Source organism: Thalia democratica, chromosome 5 (assembly GCF_965202585.1).
Source record: "Thalia democratica chromosome 5, ktThaDemo2.hap1.1, whole genome shotgun sequence".
NCBI lineage: Eukaryota > Metazoa > Chordata > Thaliacea > Salpida > Salpidae > Thalia > Thalia democratica.
Window position 1 is genome coordinate 46159293 of NC_139169.1, and position 26139 is coordinate 46185431.

At 24.6% G+C, this 26139-nt stretch overlaps 1 protein-coding gene across 1 annotated transcript; it reads left to right on the forward strand.

Annotated features, from left to right (window-relative positions):
- The first annotated feature begins 7013 nt into the window (after positions 1 to 7013).
- On the forward strand, positions 7014 to 21100 carry LOC145836056 (uridine-cytidine kinase 2-like). The gene is made up of 8 exons (XM_082943850.1): positions 7014 to 7113; positions 11569 to 11719; positions 12230 to 12326; positions 12802 to 12947; positions 15817 to 15914; positions 16498 to 16546; positions 18758 to 18870; positions 19980 to 21100. The coding sequence occupies exons 1-8, from the start codon at positions 7054 to 7056 to the stop codon at positions 20112 to 20114; spliced, it is 849 nt and encodes a 282-aa protein (XP_082799976.1). The 5' UTR covers positions 7014 to 7053; the 3' UTR covers positions 20115 to 21100.
- The last annotated feature ends 5039 nt before the right edge of the window (positions 21101 to 26139 follow it).

Sequence of the window (26139 nt, forward strand, 5' to 3'; positions counted from 1 at the left end):
TAAATATATTTGAAAAAATTGAAAATAGTTATGTAGGTCTGATTAATATCTATACATTTATCTTTTTGCAAAATTTTAGATATTAAAAAAAAAAATACTAGAAATAATTGTTTTTGAAAACTTATTTAAGCCATATACAAAAAATATTTTAAAAATTCAAAACATAAAAAAAAGCTTGTAGATATTAATAGATATTAATAAGACCTACATACTTTTTTTTATTTTTCTATATACATACATTACTTTTGAGTTGTGGACCTTTATACTTTTTTAAAGAACTTGAATTGTTTGAATTTGATTTGTCGAAACTTGATTTGTCAAAATTTGAGTTTTCGTATACCCAATCAATCTTATTTGCTGAAATTATCTATATATGCTGTTTTTATTAATTCAAGCAGCTATTTTTGTGTTTCCGACACGCAAACTATCTGCAGCTTTGTAAAATTTACGCTGAATGGATGACTATTAATTTAAAAAAGAACAATTGTTACTATTTTGTCGTAAATTGAGTTTTTTGCTATTGCAACACAGGGACTATATCTTACAATTCGACTCAATACAATGATGTTTTAGTTTTTGAGTATTCTTTTGTTAATAAACTACTTTCTAATTCAACTTGACTTTTAACTTTGTATTTATTAAAATTCTAAACAAATCATATGTAAATGTTTCCATATTTTTTCCAAGCTTTTATCCGGAAACAACAATTGAAATAGCACAAACGAAACGTATATACTCGAAACTAATCATTTAAACTATATCTAATTAACATAGTAAAAATCATCAAAAGTATACTATTAAAATTAATACAAAACACCTTTAACTAAATATTGCAATTTCGTAAAACAAAATAAAATTTAAAAAAATTAAGTTTGTTTGTTTAGTTTGATTAAAATTTTCTCTATCTACTTTAAAAAAATAAATTATAAAAACTTTTTTTTTGGTCTTCATTTCATGTTTGTCAGTAAAAAAAAGATTTTAATTATTTAAATGTTCTGCTAAAGACTTTTAACACCATTTCTAACTGTTGTATTAATTTTTTCCTGTTTATGACCACTTTAACATTCAATGCATTACGGTACGTGCTCCTGTTTTGTTTTTAAATTTCTAGAGGTTCGCCAAATGTAACTCATTTTTTAGAGGCACTATGCTTGTATATAACAAGAAATCTCTTGTAATGTCATTAAACATTTTACAAGTAGATAAAGGATTGTATTGATAAAAACATTATTCTAGAATTGACTGTGAAACAGTTTTTATAGTGTAATTTATTTTATGTTTCTTTCAATTAGTTTTAAAATAAATACAATATGCAATAACTTCTGAAATACTTTACGTTTTTCCAGACCTAATTGTTCGAAATTATTACCGTATTGATTTTTGCTCGAATAATTCAACATATCCAATTTTTCTTTAATATTAAAAGACAAAAAAAAATTAAGTTGCTCTTTAAATTTTATTTATAAATTAAAAAAATAATATTTTGCTTATTTAACTTAAGTTTATAGTATTAACTTTTTTCTAACTGTTTGAATAATTTAGACTTAAAAATTTTGATACAGTAGGTGAACAATTTATTTTAGATAGATTGCTAGATTTTAGATAAAATTAATTTAGTATATCTTAATTGTTTAAAACCAAGAAAAGCATTTAAACTGAATTAACTGTTGTTTTTAGTTAAAGCTTGATTTTTTTTTAATTGGTGTTTTATATGTAGATACTCAACGAGTGTAAAGTTAGCTTGACCGCGTTTTTCAACAATTTTTAAAAAATGTCTAAACTTTGGACCTAATTATTTTTTGCCTTATCTTAATAGATAATTAAAAACTTTTTTTTATTCTAGAGAACGGTCCTTTGTCTTTAATTGAAAAAAAAATCATTGGATTGGGGTTTGGTTTTTTGAGTGGGGCCACTTAGAAAAAATTGGGTTTTTTTATAACTTTTTTTATTGTATGAGTTTTATTTATTTAGTACACGAGTCTGAAGTTAGCTTGACCGCGTTTTTCAAGAATTTTTAAAAAAATTTTAAAAATTTGTTAAAAAATGCAACTAGTTTTTTGCACAAATTTTTCATTATCTTATCATTCATTTATCGTTTATTATATATTTTTATCGATAGTTTTGTTTTAAGCAAATATTTTATTTTATTAAAAAAAATTAACCTTTAAGTATTTGCCAGACTTAACTTAAGTTTTAAGGTTTTTTATATTCTGTAGGTATAAAACTACTTTTTATAAACCAAACCATTACCTTTTGTGTTTCTTTTTTGATATATGAAGTTTTTTTAATTAAACTCAGTCAAATACTTTTAGAAAAGTAGTAAAGAAGGTGATGGCTATTAACAGATTTAAAATAAAACCAGAAAGTACTCAAATTGACCTAGAAGATCTTAGAAATCCTAACAACTCTTCTTCAACACGGTTATTTAAGTTTTAAATATTATATAAGTATTCGAAAAGACAGTATATAAAAATCAAACATTTTAGTGAAAATTTAATATTCATATTGTCTTACATTTAAAAAAAAAATGTTTTTGTTAAGTTGTAAGTTGAACACATTAAAAGATCTTTTCAAGTGTATTAATTGTAAAAAGATTAAAATTGTACTTCTTTATACTCGTTTTAAGCTTCAATTTAAGCTTGAATTATATGTACAAAATATTTATTTCAAATAAGTTTGTTAATCATTATAGTTTTAACATGATTTATATAGTTTTCACTTTTTAGTATATGTCTAAACTTTAATAACAAGGTACAAAATAATAGTTTAAATACGTACTTACATTGTAATATAAATCTATATGTTTTAAGTGTGTCAGAAAGTCTCATAGGATGTGAGTCATTTGGGAACGACAAGAAAACTTATGTTAAATTTCCAAAAAAACCTAAAAAATAAAAAAATTCAATTGGTATGAAAAAATATAAAAACAGTACAATTGTATGTTCTTTAAGTTTTTTAATCATTTTTTTTATTGCAACTTAATAATAAAATCTTTTTTTTTTTTTTTTGAACGTTTTTTAATTATTTTTTTATCGTTTTTTTGTTACTTTTTAAAGTTTTGGTTTTTAATGTTGTACAGCTTTGTCGATTTTTTTTATAAAATTGTATTAAAAGTTATTGAAATATGTGGCTTTATATTTTTCATTACATATGTATATATATATATATATATCAGTTTCTGTTAGGGAAAACAATAAATCTTAAACTGAATAAACCTAAAGTATTAAAAAAGTTATAATTTTAATTTTAATTTCTACGACTGTTAAAAAAGTTTACTTTTAATTTTTTGCACATAAAGTTACACTCTATTTACAAATTTCAAAGATACCAGTGTACTATCAGTAAAAAGGCTTTTTTGAGTTGGATGTAAAAACCATTATTGATATTTATGTTTATGCGTAATACCTAGCATGCTTGGTAAAAAGCATTGCTTTGTTTACTCAAGCGTAACACTTTCAACTTAAAACAACAAAAGTTTATATGCTTCAGGTCTTAATAGGCATGACAACTTATAGCATTTTACCAACCTTGAATTACCTAGTATTAAGTATCAAAAGCTTTATGTTTTACTTAAATCAACAGGCTTGTGTTTTTTGCTTATTTAATTAATTATTTAACGCAACAAAGAAAGTTGTAAATATCAACCGTAATGTATTGGTACGGCTGGGTAGCATAAATACGATAAAGTGTTAACTAAGGTTAAAATTTTAAACAGTTATTCTGTTACTCAGTATTTTTGTATACTCTTCCCATAAACTGCTTATTTCATACTAATCTTATGGTAAAACAGAAATAGTACCAAACATTCCATCGTTGACAATAATTACTTATAACTTTTGATTTTCTTTTAGTGAAAACTAACTATATTATACAGTATTTAATTTAGCAGCGTTTTAATAAGTTTTTGGATGAAAACTAGTATATTTTTGTTGTGGTTCGATATAAACACCTCTACTTGTAACACAAAAATTTTTTTTTTGCAATTATTTTCAGTTTACCTAAAGATTATACAAAACAACCACCACATAAGAGCACTTTTCACCACATTTCATCAGAGTTGTTTACTAAAATATTATCATTTAAAAATGTCCATAGAAACAAGTGAAACAAGCAATGTTAAACTACCTTATGTATAGTTTAAAAATTTAATAACAGTTAAGCATATTAAATACAATTGTAAACTATTAAGCCTTAAAAAAAATTTTATTGTTTGAAAACAGGCTTTTAAATATAGTTGTTGTAACAAAACTGTTTTTGTCATACAGTTTAATAAAAAATATTTATGTCGATATAATTTCTTTAATGAGTTTTTTCAACAATAAAAAAAGGCTTAATTGCGTTTATTTTTACAAATATACTGTATGTTACAATATATTGAAAAGGGGTAGAAGTCTAATATACATGAAGGTACATTTTTGCACGAAGACACTTTCGCACGGCGTCAACTTTGCAAGAGGGGTCACTTTTGCACGAAGGGTCAATTTTGCAAGAAGACACTTTTGCACGGGTTGAATTTTTTTTTTTTCCTATAACTATTATTCCCCTTGGCCGCTTTTTTGTTTTCTTATTTTTTTTTGATTAATTTGTTCATTTTCTTGTATTTTTTTTTTGATTAATAATTTTTATTAGTTTTTGTATATGTTTTTTCAATCACTGATACCCCTTAGTGAGGGGCCCTTACCCTCGATCGGTAACTGTTTTTTTTTTCTAGTTTTTTATTTTATATTATTTTTTTAACACTGTTACCCCTTACCCTTGATCGGTAATTTTTTTTTTTTTAATTTAGCTTGTATTTTTTTGTTTTTTTATATAATATTTTTACTCTCGTGCAAAATTGACCCTTCGTGCAAAAGTGTCTTCGTGCAAAATTTTCGTTGTGCAAAAATGTCCCTTCGTGCAAAAGTGTCTCTTCGTGCTTATTTGACCCTTCGTGGATATTCTGCCCGTTCCCATTAAAAAGATGTTTAGAAGCCTTTTTCTAATTATATGTTTAGTTAAAATAGTAAAAAACTTATTTACCCTACAAAAAAATCTAACTTACACAGTTGACGACGCAACTGGAAGTAGAAAAAATATAATTTTTGAGTATTACTTTGAAAGATATAGTTCAGAAAATCTTGTATCTAATTAACTTACATTGTTTGTCCCATCTACATCCGAAGTTATGCCGTTTAGCGCGTGGTTATTTTACGGTTTGTGCTTAAACAAAGTTTTAAATTTGGAAAACACTCAAATTTTAAACCAACCCTGGTAAAATAATTATCTAAATAGTATAGCCAAAATATCTCTAGTATAATTTTGAAGATATATTTAAAATTTTTGTTAAATAAGTTATAGGTCAAAACTACATACCAGTAAAAACATATGTTTTAACTAACTCCGTAATCTTAACAACTAAAGACTTTATTTGGTAAATCATTATAGCACTCTTCAAAATTTCGAGTTTTAATTTAAATATCAGCTGAAAGTAACCGATTTTTATAATAAAAAAAGACTTGAACTTTTTAACTTATGAAATTTAATAGTTCTCAATAAGAACTTTAAAGCATCTACAAAACTGTTACAAGACAAAAATAACTAAAGTATTAGTTATATATATGAGAGGTCTACGACCAATTATTTTGAGTACTTTTTTGTCGTTCAATAAAAAATAATAATTAGTTACCTATTATTTATTAAAAACCTATTTTTATACAAAAACACAAGAAAAAAACTTCTTAGTTTGCTATTATTTCCTAGTCTTATAAATTTATCTTTTAAAATAATTTTTATGTAGTTTTTGGAACAATTTTCTAAGATCTTAGGTCACCTGATCACTAAAATTTTTAATGAAAAAACAATTGTTTATTATCCTTTAAAATAACTTATTCTTAAACTATAACCGGTGCGATTTGGGTCCATTATAAATAGTTTAAATAATAAAGTATTTTTAAGTGATAGATGAGATACAAAACCATATTTATCAGCTAACATAATCGTTACTAAGTAAACTTATTTCTAGCATCATTACTAAAGATAAGAAAACTAAAAGAAATGTAAAACAATTTAGTAAGGTTACAGTTTTTATTTTTATAAAATAATAAAACAAAAAGACGCTACTTTAAAAAGTTGGTTTAATAACATTTTTTTCAAAGCTTTAGCTAGGCTCGTTTGAGTTTAATCAATTATACATTAACAGTCTAATTTAAAGTAACTCGTACAATCTTACTTATTGTATTATTAAAAGAGTTTTACTTTAGTAAGCATATTTACTAAACGATTTTTTAAAAATACCACGATTTATTTAAAAGCTATTTCAAGCACGTGAAACCACTAATTTTTTAGTGTAAGTTTTACAAAATCTATAAATGTCCGCTTATCTTAACATCAGTTATTTTTTTTATGTATGATGTTTTGACTTAATTAAAGTTTTAGAGTATTTTTTATTTCTATTAAATTTTTTTATAGTTAAAAAAAAAAACATAAATTTAAATTAAAGTAGGGGTTGGCTCGGCAGTATTTCACAAAAAACTACTCGCTAGAAAGTCTTTTACAGACTGCACTAAACTTACTTAAAATTGTTTTAGTAATCAACAGTTGCTACAAACCAAAAATTGGATAAAATAAACAATAATCAGTTCTATACAAGACATTAAACTGTATACGCTGTGTATGATTAAAAAACTTTAAGGTTTTATTCGTTCACCAGGTCTTTTGACTAAATTTTTGAACGTATTTTTTTACGTTTAATAAACAAAGTAATTTTGCACAATGAATTAGTATTTATCGAACCTAAAATATAAATATGAGTTTTACCATAAAAACTTTTCTCTTTCAACTTTTTAAGTTATGTTTTTAGTTATTAAGTAAATCACGCGCTGCAAAATTTTGTTTTTCTGGCTACAGTTTGCCCACCCCTGATTTAAACTCAATTTTTTATTTCTATGAGACATGATGTTTCATATTAAATCGAAAATGGCTGTTAGACATTATAGTTCAAGATTCTTTCACATATAAGCTTAGTTTACTGAGAAACTTTTAATTAATACAAACTGCAGTGCAATCCAACAACCAATGATGATTGTAAATAAACCTTATCTTATTGGTGTTGCTGGTGGTACTTCTTGTGGAAAGGTACATTATTAGCCTTTTAAATTATTAAGTACTATCTGATTTGATATTAACCTGCCTAATATTTAAAGTTCAGTTTTTAACTTCAATATTATTTTCTTTCATGTTCTGTAAAGCATTTCAATTTTTAAGATTTACAGTAGTAGGTAATAAAACAAAATCAACTATTTATGCACCTCACATCATCTTTTTTTTTTTAATTAAATATTGTATGCTTATAATTGCATTCTATGTTTAAGAATTGGTCAATTTTTGAACTCTTTTAAACTTGAAAACATCACTATTTACTCTTCCTTCTTTAAGGGAATAGGGGGTTAATTTTTTTTTACTAATATTAACATTGGATCTTATATGAAAGCTTGAAGTACAAACTACAAGCCATTTTTATAGAATTAAAAAATCTTATTTAACTTTTGAGATATTGTAATTTTTATAAAAAGTTTCCAATACAAACATATAGAACGCAAATTTTTTGGGGTCAATTTTCTCTGAATTTTAAAGAATCACTAAAAATCTATCTTCTCCTTCATTTTTTGAGCTAGAGACCTCAAACCTTCAGGAAACGCTTATTTTATAGTTTAAAAGACTTTAAATATTGGAACTTTGAAAATATTAAAAAATAAAAATTTAAGACTAAAAAAACAAAAAGATGGTAGTTTACAAAAAAAAGAAATTTATTTTTCAAAATTAAAACAATTCCTGCATTCAATCTTTTTAAAATTTAATAATACACTTTCTGTGAAAATTTTAAGAAGATTGCTTAAAAAATGAAACAGGAGAAAGAATTTAGGTGAAATGGTCTTTGTTGTGTTTTAATTTTGCGCCTTCCATTAGGAACCTATTGAGGTCACCAACTTTGATCGCTCATATCTCAAAAATTATCTTTAAGTGGTTAAAAATGTCTGATAGCTCAGATAAAACTATATGAAATAAGATCAATTTGTAAAAATCAAGGTGGACCCCCCTATGCCCTTAACAATAAACAAAAGCTGTAAATTACATCATGTGTAGTATGACCTGTCTCTTTAATAATCAAAACTCATTTATCCAAAAATGAAACTATCTTATTTGAGGGTACAGGGGGGTGTAAAACACTTTTTTCACAATTTGATCTTATTTTATATAGTTTTTACTAAGCTACAAGATGCTTTTAACAGATTAAAAAAAAACTAGATAATTTTGTTTCGACAGAATTTTCTAAATATTGCAAGCAACATATCCTGAAAGTTTGAGGTAGTTATCTCAAAAATCTTAGGAGGAGATAGATTTTTAGTGATTTCTAGTTGTTTGCCGTTTTAGTTTGCACCTCTTATAAGGAACCTTTTGTTGCCTCTGACTTTGACCAGCTATATCTCAAAAATTGTTTTACTTTTTTTTAATCTGTAAAAAGCATTTTGTAGCTTAGTAAATCTATATAAAATAAGATCAAAATGTGAAAAAAGTGTTACCTACCTATGCCCTTAAAGATAATCCTCGGTGGCTTGTCAATTTGTTACCACTCATTTGTTAAATCTTCTTATTAACTTCTAATTATACCACAGAGTAAGAAACTTCCGAAGCTCAAACCCCTAAGCAAGTTTTCACCAATTCTGCAACTAAAAATAAACCATCAATCAATTGTGTGATCTGTTTAAGTTAAACATTTTAGCAAGACAAAATATTTCCGAAAAATTTGGTAAAACAATAACACAAATTTAGTCTTGTTTAATTTTTTTTAAAGTGTCTTAATAGATAATAAACTATTTTAGAGAGTTATTATAGAAGAACTAAATAATAATAAAATGAGTAAATACACAAAAAAAATAAACATTGTATTTATAACAATCTAACAATATATGAATAATCAAATCAGTAACAAGCACTGGTATATATTAAACATATATAAAGTTGTTTAATTAAATAATAAGCAACAGTTTTATACAGTTGTTACATGTATAAGATATTTCTATTTTCTTAATCCAACTTCACAATTAAGTTTCACTTTATTTTCAACATATTAACATTAGCTTTTAAAAAATATTATCCATAAGATTCCCTTCAAACTTTCTTTGAATTTCATGGGCTTCCTTTAAAAAAAAAAACATGAAATTACTCTAGGTTTACTTTGACTTACCTTTTTAGCCTAGTGTCTTTACAAATTTTAACTATATATAAAGTGTTTATTGTATTAAAACTTATTTGCTTTGTAATAAAGTGTACTACTATTAAGCTTGTCCAGACTTAAATAGATTTAAAGTGATAATGTACAAGATTTTTTATTTTTAAAGTTTAATAAAATCAAATTTTTTATTTAAAAGGCTTATCACATATAAAATTCAACCTAAATTAAATCTGTCAGTTTAAACATAAGCAACTTTAAATTTTTTTCACAAACATTTATTTTAACAGATTGAAGTAGTATTAACTTTTGATTAAAAAGTTTTGACTAACCATATTAAGAATAAGTCTTTTAAAGCATTAAGGGCATAGGGGGGGTAAACACCCTTTTTGGTTTTTGATCTTATTTTATATATTTTACTAAGCTACAAGATGCTTTTTACAGATTTAAAAAATTGAAAACAACTTTTGAGATATAGCCGGTCAAAGTCGGAGCCGACAATAGGTTCCTTATGGGAGGCGCAAACTAAAACAGCAAAAATAGACTGTTTCACTAAACATCTATCATCTCCTACATTTTTTGAGATAACTACCTCAAACTTTCAGGAAGTGTTCCTTGATATATTTAGAAAATTCTGTCGGAAGGAATTTTTAAAAAAATTAAAAATAAAAATAAAAAAATTATATAAAAAATAAACAAAAAAAACAGTTTTTTTTTGTTTTTTTATTATAATTTTTTTTAATAGTTTTTTTGAAATTCCTTCCGATAGAATTTTCTAAGTACTGCAAGGAACATTTCCTGAAAATTTGAGGTAGTTATCTCAAAAAACGTAGGAGGAGATAGATTTTTAGTGATTACTAGTTATTTGCCGTTTTAGTTTGCGCCTCCCATAAGGATCCTATTGTTGCCTCCGACTTTGACCGGCTATATCTCAAAAATTATTTTGAATTTAAACAGATTGCATTAGTTTTAACTTCTTTTTAAACTTAATGAGTCTAAAATAAGTATGTCTTTTAAAGCACCAAAAAAACCTCTAAAATTTTTCCTTGATTTTATTTAGTGGTAACTCTAATGAAGTAATTCAGACTGGCTTTTTTGCCTCAAAGAGTGGAAACTCTGTAAGTAGTTATTTTTGAAATAACTTTTTTGTCCCATTATTTTAAACATCTTTGCAGGAATTTATTAATATAAAATAATAAATAACAAATTACTGGTTTATTAGTAAAGAAATATTGAAGACACATTTATTTTCTTAGATAATAATAAAAAAGGAACATGTTCTAAATAAACTAAATAACATTCATAATAACTTAAGTAGTTTACTACTGAAAACTCTGTAAACAACAATTTGCCATTTTTAGATGTACTTATTTATTCAGAAAGCAAAAGATTTTGATTCAACTCCTTCAGTCCAATTTCACAGAAAACTAATTTGATTAGCTGTCTAACCTATAGAGCTATAAAATTTGTTCTTAAAATTCTTTAAAATATTTAATTACTTTCGAATATTGAAATATACAAACAATCTTGGTTCAAGACAAACAAGTTTCACCTAAACAACAAAGATAGGCTTACTACCTACCATAAAAATAAAGTCATATTAAAATTGTATATGCATACAAAAGTAAATATGTGGGAAATATTTGTAATTTTTTACTTAGTAGAATAAACCAACTTTCACCAAATAATTTACTTATAAAGATTTGGATTATAAAAAGAAATATAAATAGCCAAAATGGTAACTTATAAAATAAAATTTATAATATATTTTTTGGAAAACATTTAATTTAAGTTTGAATTTGCTATAAGATTTGTAATTCAAATGGGTTTTTAGTATTTTCAATTGGTTGAACAGATAATCATTTACAAACTTAAGATGCAGTTTACAGCCTAAGCCTCAAACGAGAATTACAATAAAAAAATTTCTTATGTAATCTTTTTGTATTTGTCTTAACATTTGTGATTATTCATTATTGCAATTAATTATAGTTGATATATATTTATTAAATTAACTTTAATCTGCTTAAGTTTTAAAATTACATGGTTTTTGTTTTTAACTATTTAATTAGTTTGTTTTGATCTTTATTTACTTATACATATACTCTGATAAGTAACACTGAGGAGAAATAGCAAAACACGTATACCAACTTTTAAGTTGTTTTTTAATACATTGTGCACATTGAAAAAATTTGATTATGAGTTGCAAAAAGATGTTTTGGTACATTTGAAGCATTAAAAAAAGGCATAAGTTCAAAAAATAAACAAGTTTTAAATACATACATCTGGCAACCTAGGTAAAAAAAGTTAAATAGGTAAAACATTATGCACGAAACATTTAAGTTTTAAATTTTACTACACAGACTTCAGTTTGTAAGAAGATTGTCGAACTGCTTGGAGAAAACCAAGTTAAAGGAAAAGTTGCTATTATCAGCCAAGAAAGTTTTTACAAGCCACTTAACAAGCAAGAAACTGAACTACTTGAAAAGAACATGTACAATTTTGACCAACCAGGTTTTATTTGAATGCTTTATGATTTGAATTTTAAGTTTTAGTTTGTTTACCTCTTAAATGATTTTTTATTTTTATAACAAATATTTCATTTGGCTTTTAAATAAATGACAATAAAGATTGAGTATTGACTGATCATGTAATAGTATTTGAAAAATTAAAACAAATATATGTTATTCTTTATTTTGTATCTAAGAGTTATATATATTAACACCTTAACTATGACTACTATAATTTTAGATACTTTAATGTAATTAAATGAATTAAGTATTAAGTTCTGTGTTTTAATTTAAGTTTAAAAGTTATTATAATTTATCATGTATTTTTTATTTAAGTTTCTCAAAAACTTTATTAAATATAGTTAGTTTAGATACTCAAAAAACTAAAAAAGTTAGTTACTGAATAAATTTATTTAAAACTGTTATTTGTTTATAATAGACTTAATTAAGCTAGAATTGAGTGCCTTATTTTTAATTCATACAATTTATATACTTAAAATTTACTAATTTTAAGATGCTTTTGATACAAAGTTGATGGTCAATACAATAAAAAAAGTTGTGTCTGGAAAAAAAGTAACTGTACCTGTTTATGACACACAAAATTACTGCAGGTAATAAATAATCTTTATATCTGTTTTAATAATAGAATTATAAGCTTACCTAATAATATATTAAAAAAAGTTTAGCATGTTTATGCTTTGGGTCTATTTTTATATCAAACAATCTTTTTTTTAGTCTCTAACAGTTTTTCATTAAATAAATGTAATAAAATATAGATAAAGATTTTGTAGTTTGAGAAAAAAGTTATATATTTAATTAACATTATTTTTGAATTCTTGTACTGAAATTCATGTTTCTATTGTTTAAACTTTCACAAGTGTTGAGTATGTTTTAGAAATAAATCATGAAAGCTAGCTGTCTGTAGTTAAAAAAGCTTAGAAGGTGATAAAATTTAGTGGTTTTTAATCAAAAAAGTTGAATTAAAACGTTTCTTTTTAAAGGACCGAGCACAATTTTCTTTAAGAAATTGACTATGTTTTAAGTATTTGTGTAAAAGAAAGTTTGATTAAAAATTAAGTTGTTTAGAGTGGATGGTGAATGTCATGTGATCGAAGACTGTGATGTGGTTTTATTTGAGGGAATATTAGTATTTTACCACGAAGAAGTAAGAAATCTCTTCAATATGAAACTGTTTGTTGACATTGATGCTGATACAAGACTTTCCAGAAGAGGTTTATTTCTTTTTTTTTTCACCTCAAACACTTAATCAAGTAACGAAAACGAACTTGTTGTTCTGTTATACTTGATATAATGCATATAGCTAATATAGCCGTTTTTTTGCAAATGAATGAAATTTAAATTCTCCACACACAGTTTTCTAAGGCAGTGTCTTCAATCTTTTCAAAAGCTGTGCACACTAAATTACTGGGAAATAAATATTGTGCACACTTAATTATAAAAAGTATGAAATAAATATTAAAGAATACTATTTTTGTTTTGAGTGCCTAAGCATATAAATAATGTTTTAAAAACTGTTATTGTATGTTATAACTATCTTTTTACCATATAAATAGACAAAACAAACATCATCTAAAAAACCTTTTGTCAGCTTACTGATTTTTCTATGCCCCGTTAGAAAAAAAATCTATGCACACTAGTGTGCACAGGTGCAAACTTAGATGACTACTTGTCTAAGGAATGTATTTTTATTAAACTCATAATATCTGTAAGATATAGCCCATTAAGTTTATAATGACAATATATATAAATTTGTTTTTAATGCTTGTTTAGTTTTGTAAAATATTAAACACCATTTAGTGTAGAAATACTAGATTTTGGTTTTTCTAGTTAAACACATTAAAAAAAAAATTTTATGGAATTAAAAAAAAAAAACAAAAGCTGTATGAAAAGTTAATAATTAAATTTGTTATGAGCTTCATCTAATATTTTAAATATTTAATCTAAACTATGCCATAAATAATTTTTAGCAGTATAATTTTGTATTTATTTCTATTTAGAATTAAAAATAGTTTACAGAACTTATTTTAATGTTCCTTTAAATCAAAATGTGTGTCTTAAAAACTACTTATAGTATAATAATTCATTTAATTTGAATAACAAGTTTTAAAATTAAATCCATCTATTTTTCTTTTACTTACAATTTTTTGCTGATTGGAAACTACATTTCTAGAATGAAACAAACTAGTTTTTTATAAAAAGCGGTATGAAAAAATATCCAAAAATCCAGTAGAAAAATGTATATTTCATAAATTTATACACATCATTTAGGAATATAAAGTAAATTTAAATTAGTTACTGTGTACCTATTAATATGTAAATTAATTTTTGTAGACATTTTACTTAATCTAACATTAAAGTCTGTACTTGTTGAGCTAATATTGTCAAAGAAGGTTATAAACCTTATCAATAAATAATATTTATTTGTAATAAATAAGTTTATTTAAAACAATAAATACTAAGCAAAAAAATCAACTTAAAAGTTTAAAAAAAAATTAAACAAAAACTTTATATCAAAAACCAAGCTAAAAAAATCCAAAAATAACTTACTACTATTTTTATCGAAGTTAGTATTTAGAATTTGAAAAATACTTTTTATGTAGAGTGATGAAATTCCCAGTACATATAACTAATATTTTTATCTAGTCCAAAATTTATAGATTTTACAGCATTTATGAGGATAAACTTGAAAAAATTTTTTAAGGCTTTTGTTTTTTTTTGTACACTGATTAATTCAATCGGTTCAAATGAATTGTTTTCAATGTTTAGTAATCATGCTTTAAGTTGAATTATTGTTAGCATTTTAGTGTAAATTTGTAAGTTTTTTGTATTCTTAAGGTTGCTTGCAAATACCTGTTAAGCTTCTGATAATTTTTCTTGACATAAGTAGTTATAATATTTATAATATACAACTATATAAAAACACTTTATTTGATTAAAAAATAGTTAGTTATTTAAATATATTTGTTATTTATTAGCTATGCTAATACTTTAATTTTTTAATATAAATATCAAACAGATCCAATACATATTAGAAAATTAAACCTACTTGATAAAAAATGCTAAACAAGGTTATTATTGATTAAAATAGTTCATACATTCTAATTTCACCGTATCGAATTGTCAAATGCCACAATTAACGTAACTAAAACACGGCTTAATTCCATGACTTTCGTTAACTCTATTATTGTAGCATCACGATTTTGTATTTTTTTTCACTAAAAGGTGAAGATTTTAAGAATGACTGTTAGATTAATTATTGTTATATAAAATTTTTGGCATTTCTAAAAAGTAATCCTTAAGTCTTAAGCTAAATAGTTTTATTTTTTGCTTAAATATAATTTTTTAAATCTTAGTTTACAAAGTTATGATATTTACGTATATAATATAAGTATTTTATACACTTTATTTAAAATAGCTTTTGTAACTTGACTTTTAAGCTGTGTAGAGCGTTTCAAAATAATCTCAAAATAAGTTTCTCATGCGTCAAATCGTCTCATGACTACATCACGTTACATTTTACTTTGTAATGAAAATAAATCGAGCTAACAATTAGAGACAAAGTGCATATTTGATACTTTAAAAACACTGATTAACTATTCCCGCTAATTTTTGTAAATATTTACATACAAATCAAACAAGCCAAAGTTTTGTTTTGTTAAAACCACGTTGCAACTATTCTCCATAGTATGAATAGTTTATTGTTATTTTGTTATTTGAATTTTTTTATTTTAACTGCAAAGAGGTTATTTTATAAAAGTGTAATTATTTTAATCGTTATAATTTTGAATAAGACAACTTAATATTATTAATCTAAATGTTGTAGATTTTGTATGATTATGGGCATGGTAGTCAATAATTCTGGCGTAAATAAAAAAAAATATATATAAAAAATCCTAGTTGAAATTTATTTTACAAAAATTTTTTTTTTTTTTTGCATAAAACTTTACAAACGTCATTGATAAAAATCACACCACTTGAATCCTGCCAGCAATAAAATAAGAATTTTTTTTGAACTTTCAGTAGATAGATTGATTTAGTTTGAAAATAATAAAAAAAATTCTTAAAAACTGTTCATTTTAGTTTTGCGGGATGTAATGGAGAGAGGTCGGTCGCTAGAAACAATTCTGATGCAGTACACAAACTACGTCAAGCCTGCGTTTGAAGAGTTTTGCCTCCCGGTAGTTGTTGCCTTGTTACTTCATAAGTAGTGCTCATGTAAACCAATAAACGTGTTTTATTTATTAGCTGTGGTTTTAATAAGTACCTATTAAACGGGCCTGTTGTATGTTTTCACTCAAAGTACGTTACATACTAAAAAAAAATTGTGTATAGAAATAAATTGAGTATTAAAAAAAAAAAAACATTAATGTAAAAATGTAGTTATAAATAGGCATTATAGTTTAATTTATTAAAAAGTATCAGTTCACTTTAAAAATTGGCAAGTTTTCTTAGATATTTTTAATAGTATCAAGCAAAAGCTTAAACTTTAAACCTGTTTTATTTTTATAGTATTATTATTGAAGTGTATTATTTTGAACTAGTATTATAATTTTCAGTTAGAATACTTTTTTTGAAAATTTTTTCTATACTGAGATTGTTTTACTATTATTTTATTATTTGGTACGTGTACATTTTTAAGTATTTGCAATGTTAGTCACGTTTACCCTTTTTATTTAAGTTGTATACAAACTAAAATGGAACATTACAATAAGTGTATGTACAATATTATTCAAATGAATAAACATTAATTTATTGAAACAGACGAAGAAGTTTGCAGATATCGTCATTCCTCGTGGTTCAGAAAACAATGGTTTGTTGGTTTAAAATATGCTATTCATTGCTGCTTCAGATTTATACTTTGTATTACTTGAAGTTATGAATAACTTAGATTTGAAATCTGTACTTTTTTTTGTTATGGTTAACTGCTCTATTTACATTTTTTTTTCTCTTTTTTAAGTAATTTTATTAAATAAAAAGTTTTTTCAGTATTTTTTTCAGCTGTAACCAATTAAGCTGTAAAAATTTGAAAATATAGATCTCTTGAGACAACAAAACCTTTTTTTTTCAACAATCTATAGTTTTTTATTTAGTGCTATTATTTAAAAAAGTTAAGCTTAAGATACTTGTTTACATTTTTGTTGTAGTTAAACTTCTCTAATATTCTTATTCTAATGTATGTAGCTATTCTTTGTTTTAATAGCAGTACATGATTATGTTAATACTAGAATATTTAAATGATTGTGATTAAAATTAAAACTTGTTTTTTATATGAATCAATTATTCTATATCTTTTTACGTTTAAAAAATAACTGTTATTGAACCAGATAATTGATAATAAAAATGAAAAACTAATTTCGAATAATATACTTACTATACATTCAGAATCTATAAGGTATATATAAAATTTTAATTAAAGGGCAAAAGTTATATTTATGTAATGTAGTAAATTAATATTTTTATTAAACAGTTTAATTAGATAATTCACACAAAATAAACTCTTCTGTTTAGTTTATCATAATCGTTTTTTCTTACTTTGAAAAAATTTATCATTATTTAAATCTCAAGTATGTCGATTTCTTTGTTCTTACACTTTTTAATATACTTAAACAGTTGAATATAACAGTGTTGAATAAGAAAAATATGTTGTTATACTGCATATGTGTTCATTATAAGGTAAAATTTATCGATTTATATTACAGATTGTTGGCATAATCATGCACATGTAAAGGTCACTATGCGCAAAACGATTTGTTGTTAATTCTTTATTTAGATTTTATGGTTGAAAACCACATGAGTGTTTACTTGAGTTTTTATTATGATAACAGCAGAAAATCAAGTCTGTATTCTGTTGTTAATTTTTTTTTTAGCTAAAATTAGTTTTATACATTTTTACTAAAAATAAAGTTACCCATGTAATCACCGATTTTATTTTCAAAACGTGAAATGTATGACTTGATTAATGGTGTTTTGTTAATTTAGTAAGTACTTTTTTATGGAATGTCGTATAGGTTCTCCTTAGTTTCTCTCTCGCTACAGTGTTTTATATTCATTATAGTTTTTTTTTTTAATTTTTACAACTTTACCACCAAACTTAGTTTTTAATCAATGTATTTCTATTAATAGCAGATTTTTGTAGATAATCGTAAATATATATTTAAAGTTATATAAGTAACTAGAGTATTACAGTTCTTTAGGCGTTGCTAAATCAAAAATAAAACCGCATTTAGCTTTTAAATTACTCATTAAAACTTTTTTAAATTTTAAATTTACTTGGAATAGTAACTTTTATTGTACTATCTTTTTGTTTTCTTGTTTTCACCATTACTTAATTTTTAAAAATTCTTTATGTTAGTTAGTACTTAAAAAAAAATTATCATATTACTATAATCCCAACAGTAAGTTATTTAGAGTTTTAGTTCTCAAACTTGTAAAAATTTTGCATTGTTAATCACTAGGAAGAAACTCTATGTACACTAGGTATCAAGTAAGTACTTAAACGTATTATAAGTTAATTATAATTCACTTTAGTTGAAAAACTAACTTAAATAACTGCACTGTTTAACTAAATGTAAAATTCATAAACTAATGTTTTCAGCGTTTTCTCTTCAATGATCATATGTTTACACTTTGAGAAAAAGATAACTAAACTGCTTTAAATTAAAGTGTGTGCTCAAATATTATGTTTGAATTTTTAAATAATTTTTAAACTAGAAAAGCTTGGATTTGTGTACTTATTTTTCAGAATAGTAATAATTATTGTACTTATTTAAAAGTAAAATAGTTAATCTGCTGTTATTAATGTTACATAGTTATTATCAACTATTATTATATAATCTAACACGTTTCAAAGAGATAACTGTAAAACTTTATACTATATTTTAATAATCGAAAAAAACTAGGTTGTTGCAGTTTTTTTGGTCTAATTTAATTAATTAAAATAATTGCTTTTATTAAAATAAAAACAAATGTTTTTAATATTTATATTAATTGCTAAAAAATAAAAATACAATAAAAACAACAGTTGCAGTTGATTTAATTGTTCAACACATTCTGAATGGCGACAACCTTGCAAAAGTTTCAACCAATGGTATTAATAGAAATCATACGATAAAACCTTTATTTGTTAAGAAGCAGGTATCAGTTTAAATTTATTTGTCCGTGTATATAAGCTATATAAGTATATAAGTCTATATATATTAATTTGTAAGCTTGAATTAAAAAATAACTAAGTTATATCGCTTTTTTATTGTAAATAATTTACTTCATCATTTTAACCAGTTTAATTTATTAAAATTAAAGTTCGTTTTGAATATTTGATTGTCAAAAAAATCTAAAAACTTTATTTAATTGCCACTTGCAGACATAATATGATACTTCAAATATTTTAAGAATCAATATTTAATTTTGCTTTGGTTTTTAACAAAAGAATATTTTTATTTTACTAATTTTTTTTTACTAATAATTACTTTATAACTAATGAAGTAAGTTTTTTATTAGGTTAAAGCTATGAAAATTGTTACTTTCTTTTTTTTTTAAATACATATATAAAACAACTAAAAGTTTTTTAGAAAAAGTGATAATTTATTTCAATAAAGTTTAAAAACATAAGTAACAAAATATTACTTGTTTAGAATTATTTCGCAGGTCTTTAACTTACCAGTTGTTTTATAAGTTTTGTCTAGTTTTTTAATATATCTAGTTGAACTATAAATAATTTTACAAAATAAGTTCAATGGGTTTATCAATTAGCAAAGAAAATGCGAAAAAGAACTATTAGTTTTAATATTTAACAGTTTTATTGTACTATTTTGTAAGAACTTAAATGTATCTAGATGTATTTTTAATACAAATATTTATTTTAATTAAATATATTAAATTAACTCGAACTTTGTTAGAAAAAAGCTTTTTTTAAATAGTGCAAGGAAATTTTACAAAACACTTTTAAACACTAGGGAGAGGGGCAAACTTTCTATGTGTTTTCTGTTTTAGAGAAAACTTATGGTAAAATTTTGTTAAATTGCTGAAAAAAATGCTTCCAAAACTAACTATACTTCCACATTTGTTTAAATATTTTTTAAAAGTAGCTTACACAAATTTTACTTTTGTAAAATTAAGTATTAGGCTCAATGGTATTAAAGCTAAACGATAATTTAATTAATAAAATCATTAAGTTTCCAACACTTACATATAATAGTATCCGTCTAAAAAAAACGCAGATGTACAAACTTAATTTTAAACAACAGATAGACGACCGGCATAAAAATCATGTAAACGGAAAATCGAATGAAGCAATGATGAACGGAAAGCTTCACAACGGAGACTCTTGCATTAACGGGCTGTCTGATGAAGTTGAAGCTATCAAGATAGTTCACCACTAATGTCGCACTATGTAAGCTTGTCGGATAACTGTTTTTCTAACTTCATTGAAAGAACTTGGTTTTCAAAATTATTTAGGCAGTTTAGTAAGCGCTTAAAACTAAATTGTATATTTTAAAACTTCTTTTAAAGTTTTGCGTAAAAGCTTATTTTGTTTGTATTAGAAAAAAATCGTTTTAGTTGTACTGTGCTATTATAGTTCTATTTTTTATTGAAAAATTTCCAATACATCACTCTAATACCTAAAGGCTGCACAAAATATAATAGGTGAATTTATAAATTTTATTATCCAAAAAATATTAATCAGTAGATTAGTGAATGTTTGTAAATGTTGTTGCCTCTTTAAGTTTTTGTTGCTATGTTTTGAAAACTTGTTTTGCAGCTTTAGTTAAATATAAATGAATTCTTCTAAGTTATAAAAGTTGTTACCATTTAGTTAAAAACACCAATTTATTTTACAACGCTAACTTATCAGCTTGAGCTTCACTTTATTTTATTCGTGTAACTGACGTTAGATAAAGATTCGAATCATAATATTTACTTCTATTATAAGTATTCTTTATTTTTATTAGCCCCAATTATTTTACTAAATGAATTGAAACGTCCAAACAACTTATCATACACTTTATATACATTGACACATTTTTATTGGGGTACTTAAATATTATTTAAAAGTGTTTTATTTTAGGAATTTTATTTAGTATATAGTTATGTGGTTTGTGTTGTGTTACTAAACGTTTTCATCATTATGTTATTTCCTACAAATTAGTTAATAAAGTGCCATAGTAACTATATTTTTCTGCATTGAAAATTTACATTTCAAAAACATATATTTGCCTTCTCAATTAATTACTTTAATATCATAATAGGTTGATATGACTTGTAGTGTAAATAGTAGCTACATTACCTGAACTTTAGATTTACTTTGCACATAGTTCTTTTATGTACCTGAATCGTTAAAGAGTTAAATAAAATGTCGTTGGTGCTATTTGTATGGTTTTTATATTACTTATAAATAAAGCAATTTTAGGAACAAATTTTATATATTTATAAAAATATTACTATAGTAAATCATATAAAATAAATTAAATTATGAGTTTAAGTATTTGACAGTAATAACCTATATTACAATTTTTGTATATAAACAAAGCTGGCTAATATATCTTAGTTCATACAAAGTTAATTACTAGACTTGTTAAGTAATCCAAAAATAGTGATCTACCAAATCCAAAAGTTTTCGATCCGGCCTAATCCTAATATTTAATGATTGGAATCCTAAAGATTCAAGTTGTTTGTAATGTAAATAAAATAAAAACTTACCAATAACAATTTTGGTATTACTTTTTAAGTTTAAATTTTTTTAGAATATTTCAAGAGATAAACGTAAACAAATCGAACTTTAATGTAAGAATAATTTATTTTAAAAGGCGAACAAAAAAACAAACGTCTTACTAAAAAGAACGAAAAAAATAAGATACAAACTCAAAAACTTAGTTTAAATATTTTGATATGCATGCAAGCAACATTAACATTTAACTTGTACTTGTGTTATGTAAAATAAGTTATCGGATTTAGTAAATACTTAAAGCAGAAAACAAACCACAAACAAAATTAAAACATTTTACGCTCAACTTGAGATTAAACTGTTACCGTAAACGTATAAGATACTAAAGAACTTTGCTGTACTAAGAAAACTTGTTAGATTAAAATCAAACTAAAATAAACCAGCGATAAAAACTAACAATAAAAATAAAACAACACTTTTGAAAAATTTAAGAAACCAATCACTTGATTTAAGGATTTAAAAAGTCTAGTTTGACATACAAACTTTTCTGCTTACATAAACTGGGCCTTAAGATTGAATGCATAAGGCTTCCAGAATATGTAGCTGAGAAGCTCTCACTAAAATTGAAATTTTTCTCTTCTTTTTAACTTCTCGCACACTTTTGATTGTCTAACAAATATTGTCCAATCGCAGAGAAATATTTTTTGCAGGTTTCTCCAAACGACGATCAAACCAGCTTTTCAAAATTTTCAAAACATGCTGATCGATTCTTACATGAAAGCTTTAACATTTGAAATGTTTTCTCAACGTAGTCACTACCACAGTGACAAATAAATTTATAGATGATGTTACTTTTTTTTGAGTGGGAGAAACATCTTTGTAAATTCCAATTAGAGGTCGATCAGTATACAAAATTGTTTACTTCCTCAGAAATTTTCTTAGAAAACCTCTTAGAAGTATCTCCAAGGTACGGAGGTTTAAAGTACACTAAACACTTCTGAAAGCCAATAATTTTTAAAGCTGTTGAACTTCTTGCTATTGTTATAACTTTTTAATCTAAGTTACCTGGATAACCAAGGCAAAGGAAAGTATTTTGAAGTGTTTTCAACTCGCCTTTAAGAGAGCAAGGAGAACAAAGTCTGGTGAAACGCTTCACCATACCCGTTGTAACTCCTAACTTCTGTTTGACTGGACTAAAAGATGCCCAAGTTTAGAAAACTGGAAATCCACGTATTGAATATACACAAGAGGACTTTCACAGTTCAAAAACAAGTCACTTTCCAAGTAGCCAACAAAAATATTGACCAAAGTTGAACCCATTGCAACCCCATCTATCTGTTTAAACATTTTACAATCAAAACTAAACTCAACACCCAAAACAGTCATGTGTAACACTTCTTTGCACACGATTTATGTAATCTTAGGGTGTTTTAAATATGAATGATACAATCCCTTAAAGCAAATTTCAACAACCTTCGCTACTGGAATATTAGTAAATAAGCTTCTGATATCAGATATACTTTTTAAATCCTTATATTTAGTAATTTTGAAGTAATTGGTTCCTTGAATTATTAAAAAGTGTAGTTCTTTGTATTGTTAATCGCTGGTTTGTTTTAGTTTGATTTTAATCTAACAAGTTTTATTAGTACATCAAAGTTCTTTAGTACAGTGCTTGTTCACTTATTTGGAATTCACTTATCCAGACAGTTACAGTCAAGAAAAAACTTGAAAAAAATATATTAAACACAAATATATTTGTGTGATATAAATATTTAAGCTTTCATGATGTAAGGAAGTTTTAAGTTTATTTATGAATTTTCGAACTTAGTTCACTATTACGTAATATGAATACTAAAGCTTACATTCAAACTTTCTTCAAAAAAAGACAGGTTTAGATACTTTTCATTTTGATTAATTTGTTATTAATGATAAATTTAGTTTATTTTTAAGAAAAATTAATCTTATTTTTTAATTAAATTTTAGGACAGGTGGAATTACAAATAAAATTTTACTTGGTGGTATCTCAAAAACGTGTATCATTGCAGAGAGTTAGTAAGTCTGATGTTTTTCTACTTTAGAAAAACTAATTAAATAAATAGATTTAAAGTTTAGCTTTTATAATTTATCATTTTATTACCTTTACTCATAACTTTTTTTAGTTTTTATTATAACGCTTTTATTATTTATTTTGCTTCGCATAATATGCAGCAGTTATATTATTTTATGAAAAAAAAAGTTTTTGTACTTATCCGGAAAAATGCTTATCCGGACATGTTTACAGAAAAATCTTGCCTAACATGTCCGGGTTAGTAAATAAGCACTTTGTTAGAATTTAGTTAATTTGGGAACGGGTCAAAATTGCACAAAGACTAAATTTCACAAGGTTACTAAGTTGCACGAGGTGACTAAATTGAACAAGAACATAATTGCACGAGTGCACAAAGATACTTTTTCACGAAGACAAATTCGCACGAGGGCACAAAATTGCAAGAGGAAACAAAATTGCAAGAGTAAAAAAAAAAAACTAAAATATAAATTTATAAAAAAATAAAGCTACTGACCGATAGTAAGGGTTAGGGGTAACAGTGATAGTAAATAAAAAAAGTCAACCCGTGAAAAATGTCTCCGTGAAAAAGTGTTTTTGTGCAATTATATCCCTTCGTGCAAAAGTATCTTCACGCAATTTTGTGCACTCGTGCAATTTTGTTCCCTCGTGTAAATTTGTACGCTCGTGCAAATTTGACAGCTACCCAATTAAGTTTTACACTTTTTTTTTTACGTCATTTTATATTTTATCTAAAGTTCTAAATCTACCGCAAAATATGCTTAACATTTAAACGTTTTTTATAAATATAAAGTATCTGTATTTTCATCTGTATGATGTGGGTAGGTATCAAATATGCACGAAGAGATACTTTTGCACTTTGGTTTGTAAAATTTTAAAACTAACTTTATTTTTTTATTAATTTTTTTTAGTATTACTGTTACCTCTAAACCTTACCCTCGATTGGTAACTTATTTTTCCTTCTTTTTTGTTTTTTATTATGTTTTTTTTTAATATTTTTTTTTCTCGTGCAAAAATGACCATTCATGCAAAAGTGTCTTCGTGCATATTTAACCCGTTCACTTTGTGTATACTTACGATCAAAAAAAGAGAAGGTTTTATTAAACAAGAATATGTCAACTAACTTAAATAAATAATTTATTGTTTCAGGAAAAACAATTACAACGTTTCACCGCAAAGTGGATTTTTAAATTGTAAATCTGTAACAAAATAATAATAGTAAAAATGATAAATAGTTTAAAAATTTTGTGAGTAAAGATTTTTGTTGAGAAAATATCTCACAACAAAAGTATTTAGGAATCATGATCATTTAGAACTCACGAGTGAACTTAATAAAATACATAACAACTTTTTTTCAGTAGAATGCTGTCAAATTTTTATCTTTTAGATCTAAAACTGCTAAACTATTTCTTGATCCACAATACATTAAACTCAATTGATTTTTTAGAATTTAATTACCTTTCCATTAGAAATACTCATTAATTTTTTATTGAACGACAAAAATAAAATTGCTCAAAATATTTGGGCCTAGGACCTGGTGCACTAAAAAACCTTTCGGTTATCGAGTCTCACACCACTTGGATACCTTTTAACGGATTGTCCAGGACTATATATAAATGAAAGTCTTCGCTGCTACGACAATAGAGGATTGTAAAAAAATTGTTCATAAAAACGTTACTAAGATTTTCTAAGCAATGCATTGAAGGTATTTTGCATTGTACAGAAAATTTGTTGTGCAGTTAAAAAAATGTACTAGTTTTTTGATATACTAAAAATTATTTTTAACACTTTTTAAAAAACTTTAGCATGGACTGTATCTATAGGTTGAAGTTGTTTTAACAATAAATTTTTAAAGAGCTTCACAATTAAGAAACCTTTATACAATAATGACAAAATTTAATTGTTAAAAAGTTTATTACTTAACAATTGTTTCACGCTAGTGCGATGATCACAAGTAAAAGTAAACAAACTAATAAGTTGCAACGGACAAACATTTAATATAGTTTTAGATAAGTAATTAGTTGATTAGTTAACTAATTGAATTTTAGTAATATTCAGCAATATAAATTATAATTAACGTAAATACAATTATAACAAAAATTAAACGACAAAACAAAACTATATAATCAAAACAAAGGTAGATTAAACTTAAATCTATCAAAGTAAGTTTATCAACTATGGTCTCTTATCGCTAGTTTATTTTAGTTTGATTATAGTCTAACAAGATTTTATTAGTACAGCAAAGCTCTATAGTATAAGCATTTACTTAATTTTTACATTTGATTATTACGTCATTTAATAGTTTAAAACTTTAAACTACAGTATAATTTTATTTTAAATCAGTTTAATTTATTAAGAAACAATTTTTGATAAGACTTACTTCGAAAGTACTCAAATAAATTTTAGAAAAAATGAAATGTACTTTGTTATATTTATAAAAAAAGTTTAAGTATTAAATACTCAAACATTTTGATTTTCGAACTAGTACACTTTATGGACTGCGAAACGTCGTTAGTTGAATAAGTTAATTTCGTACCAAAACAGCTGTTTTGATTTTTCGACGGGACTTAATTTTAAGGATTATTAGGATCTAAAACATTATCGCTAGTACAATTAAAGACGAAAAAAAAAACATTAAAACAACCTGCATCAAGTACAATTTTCTTATAAAATAAGT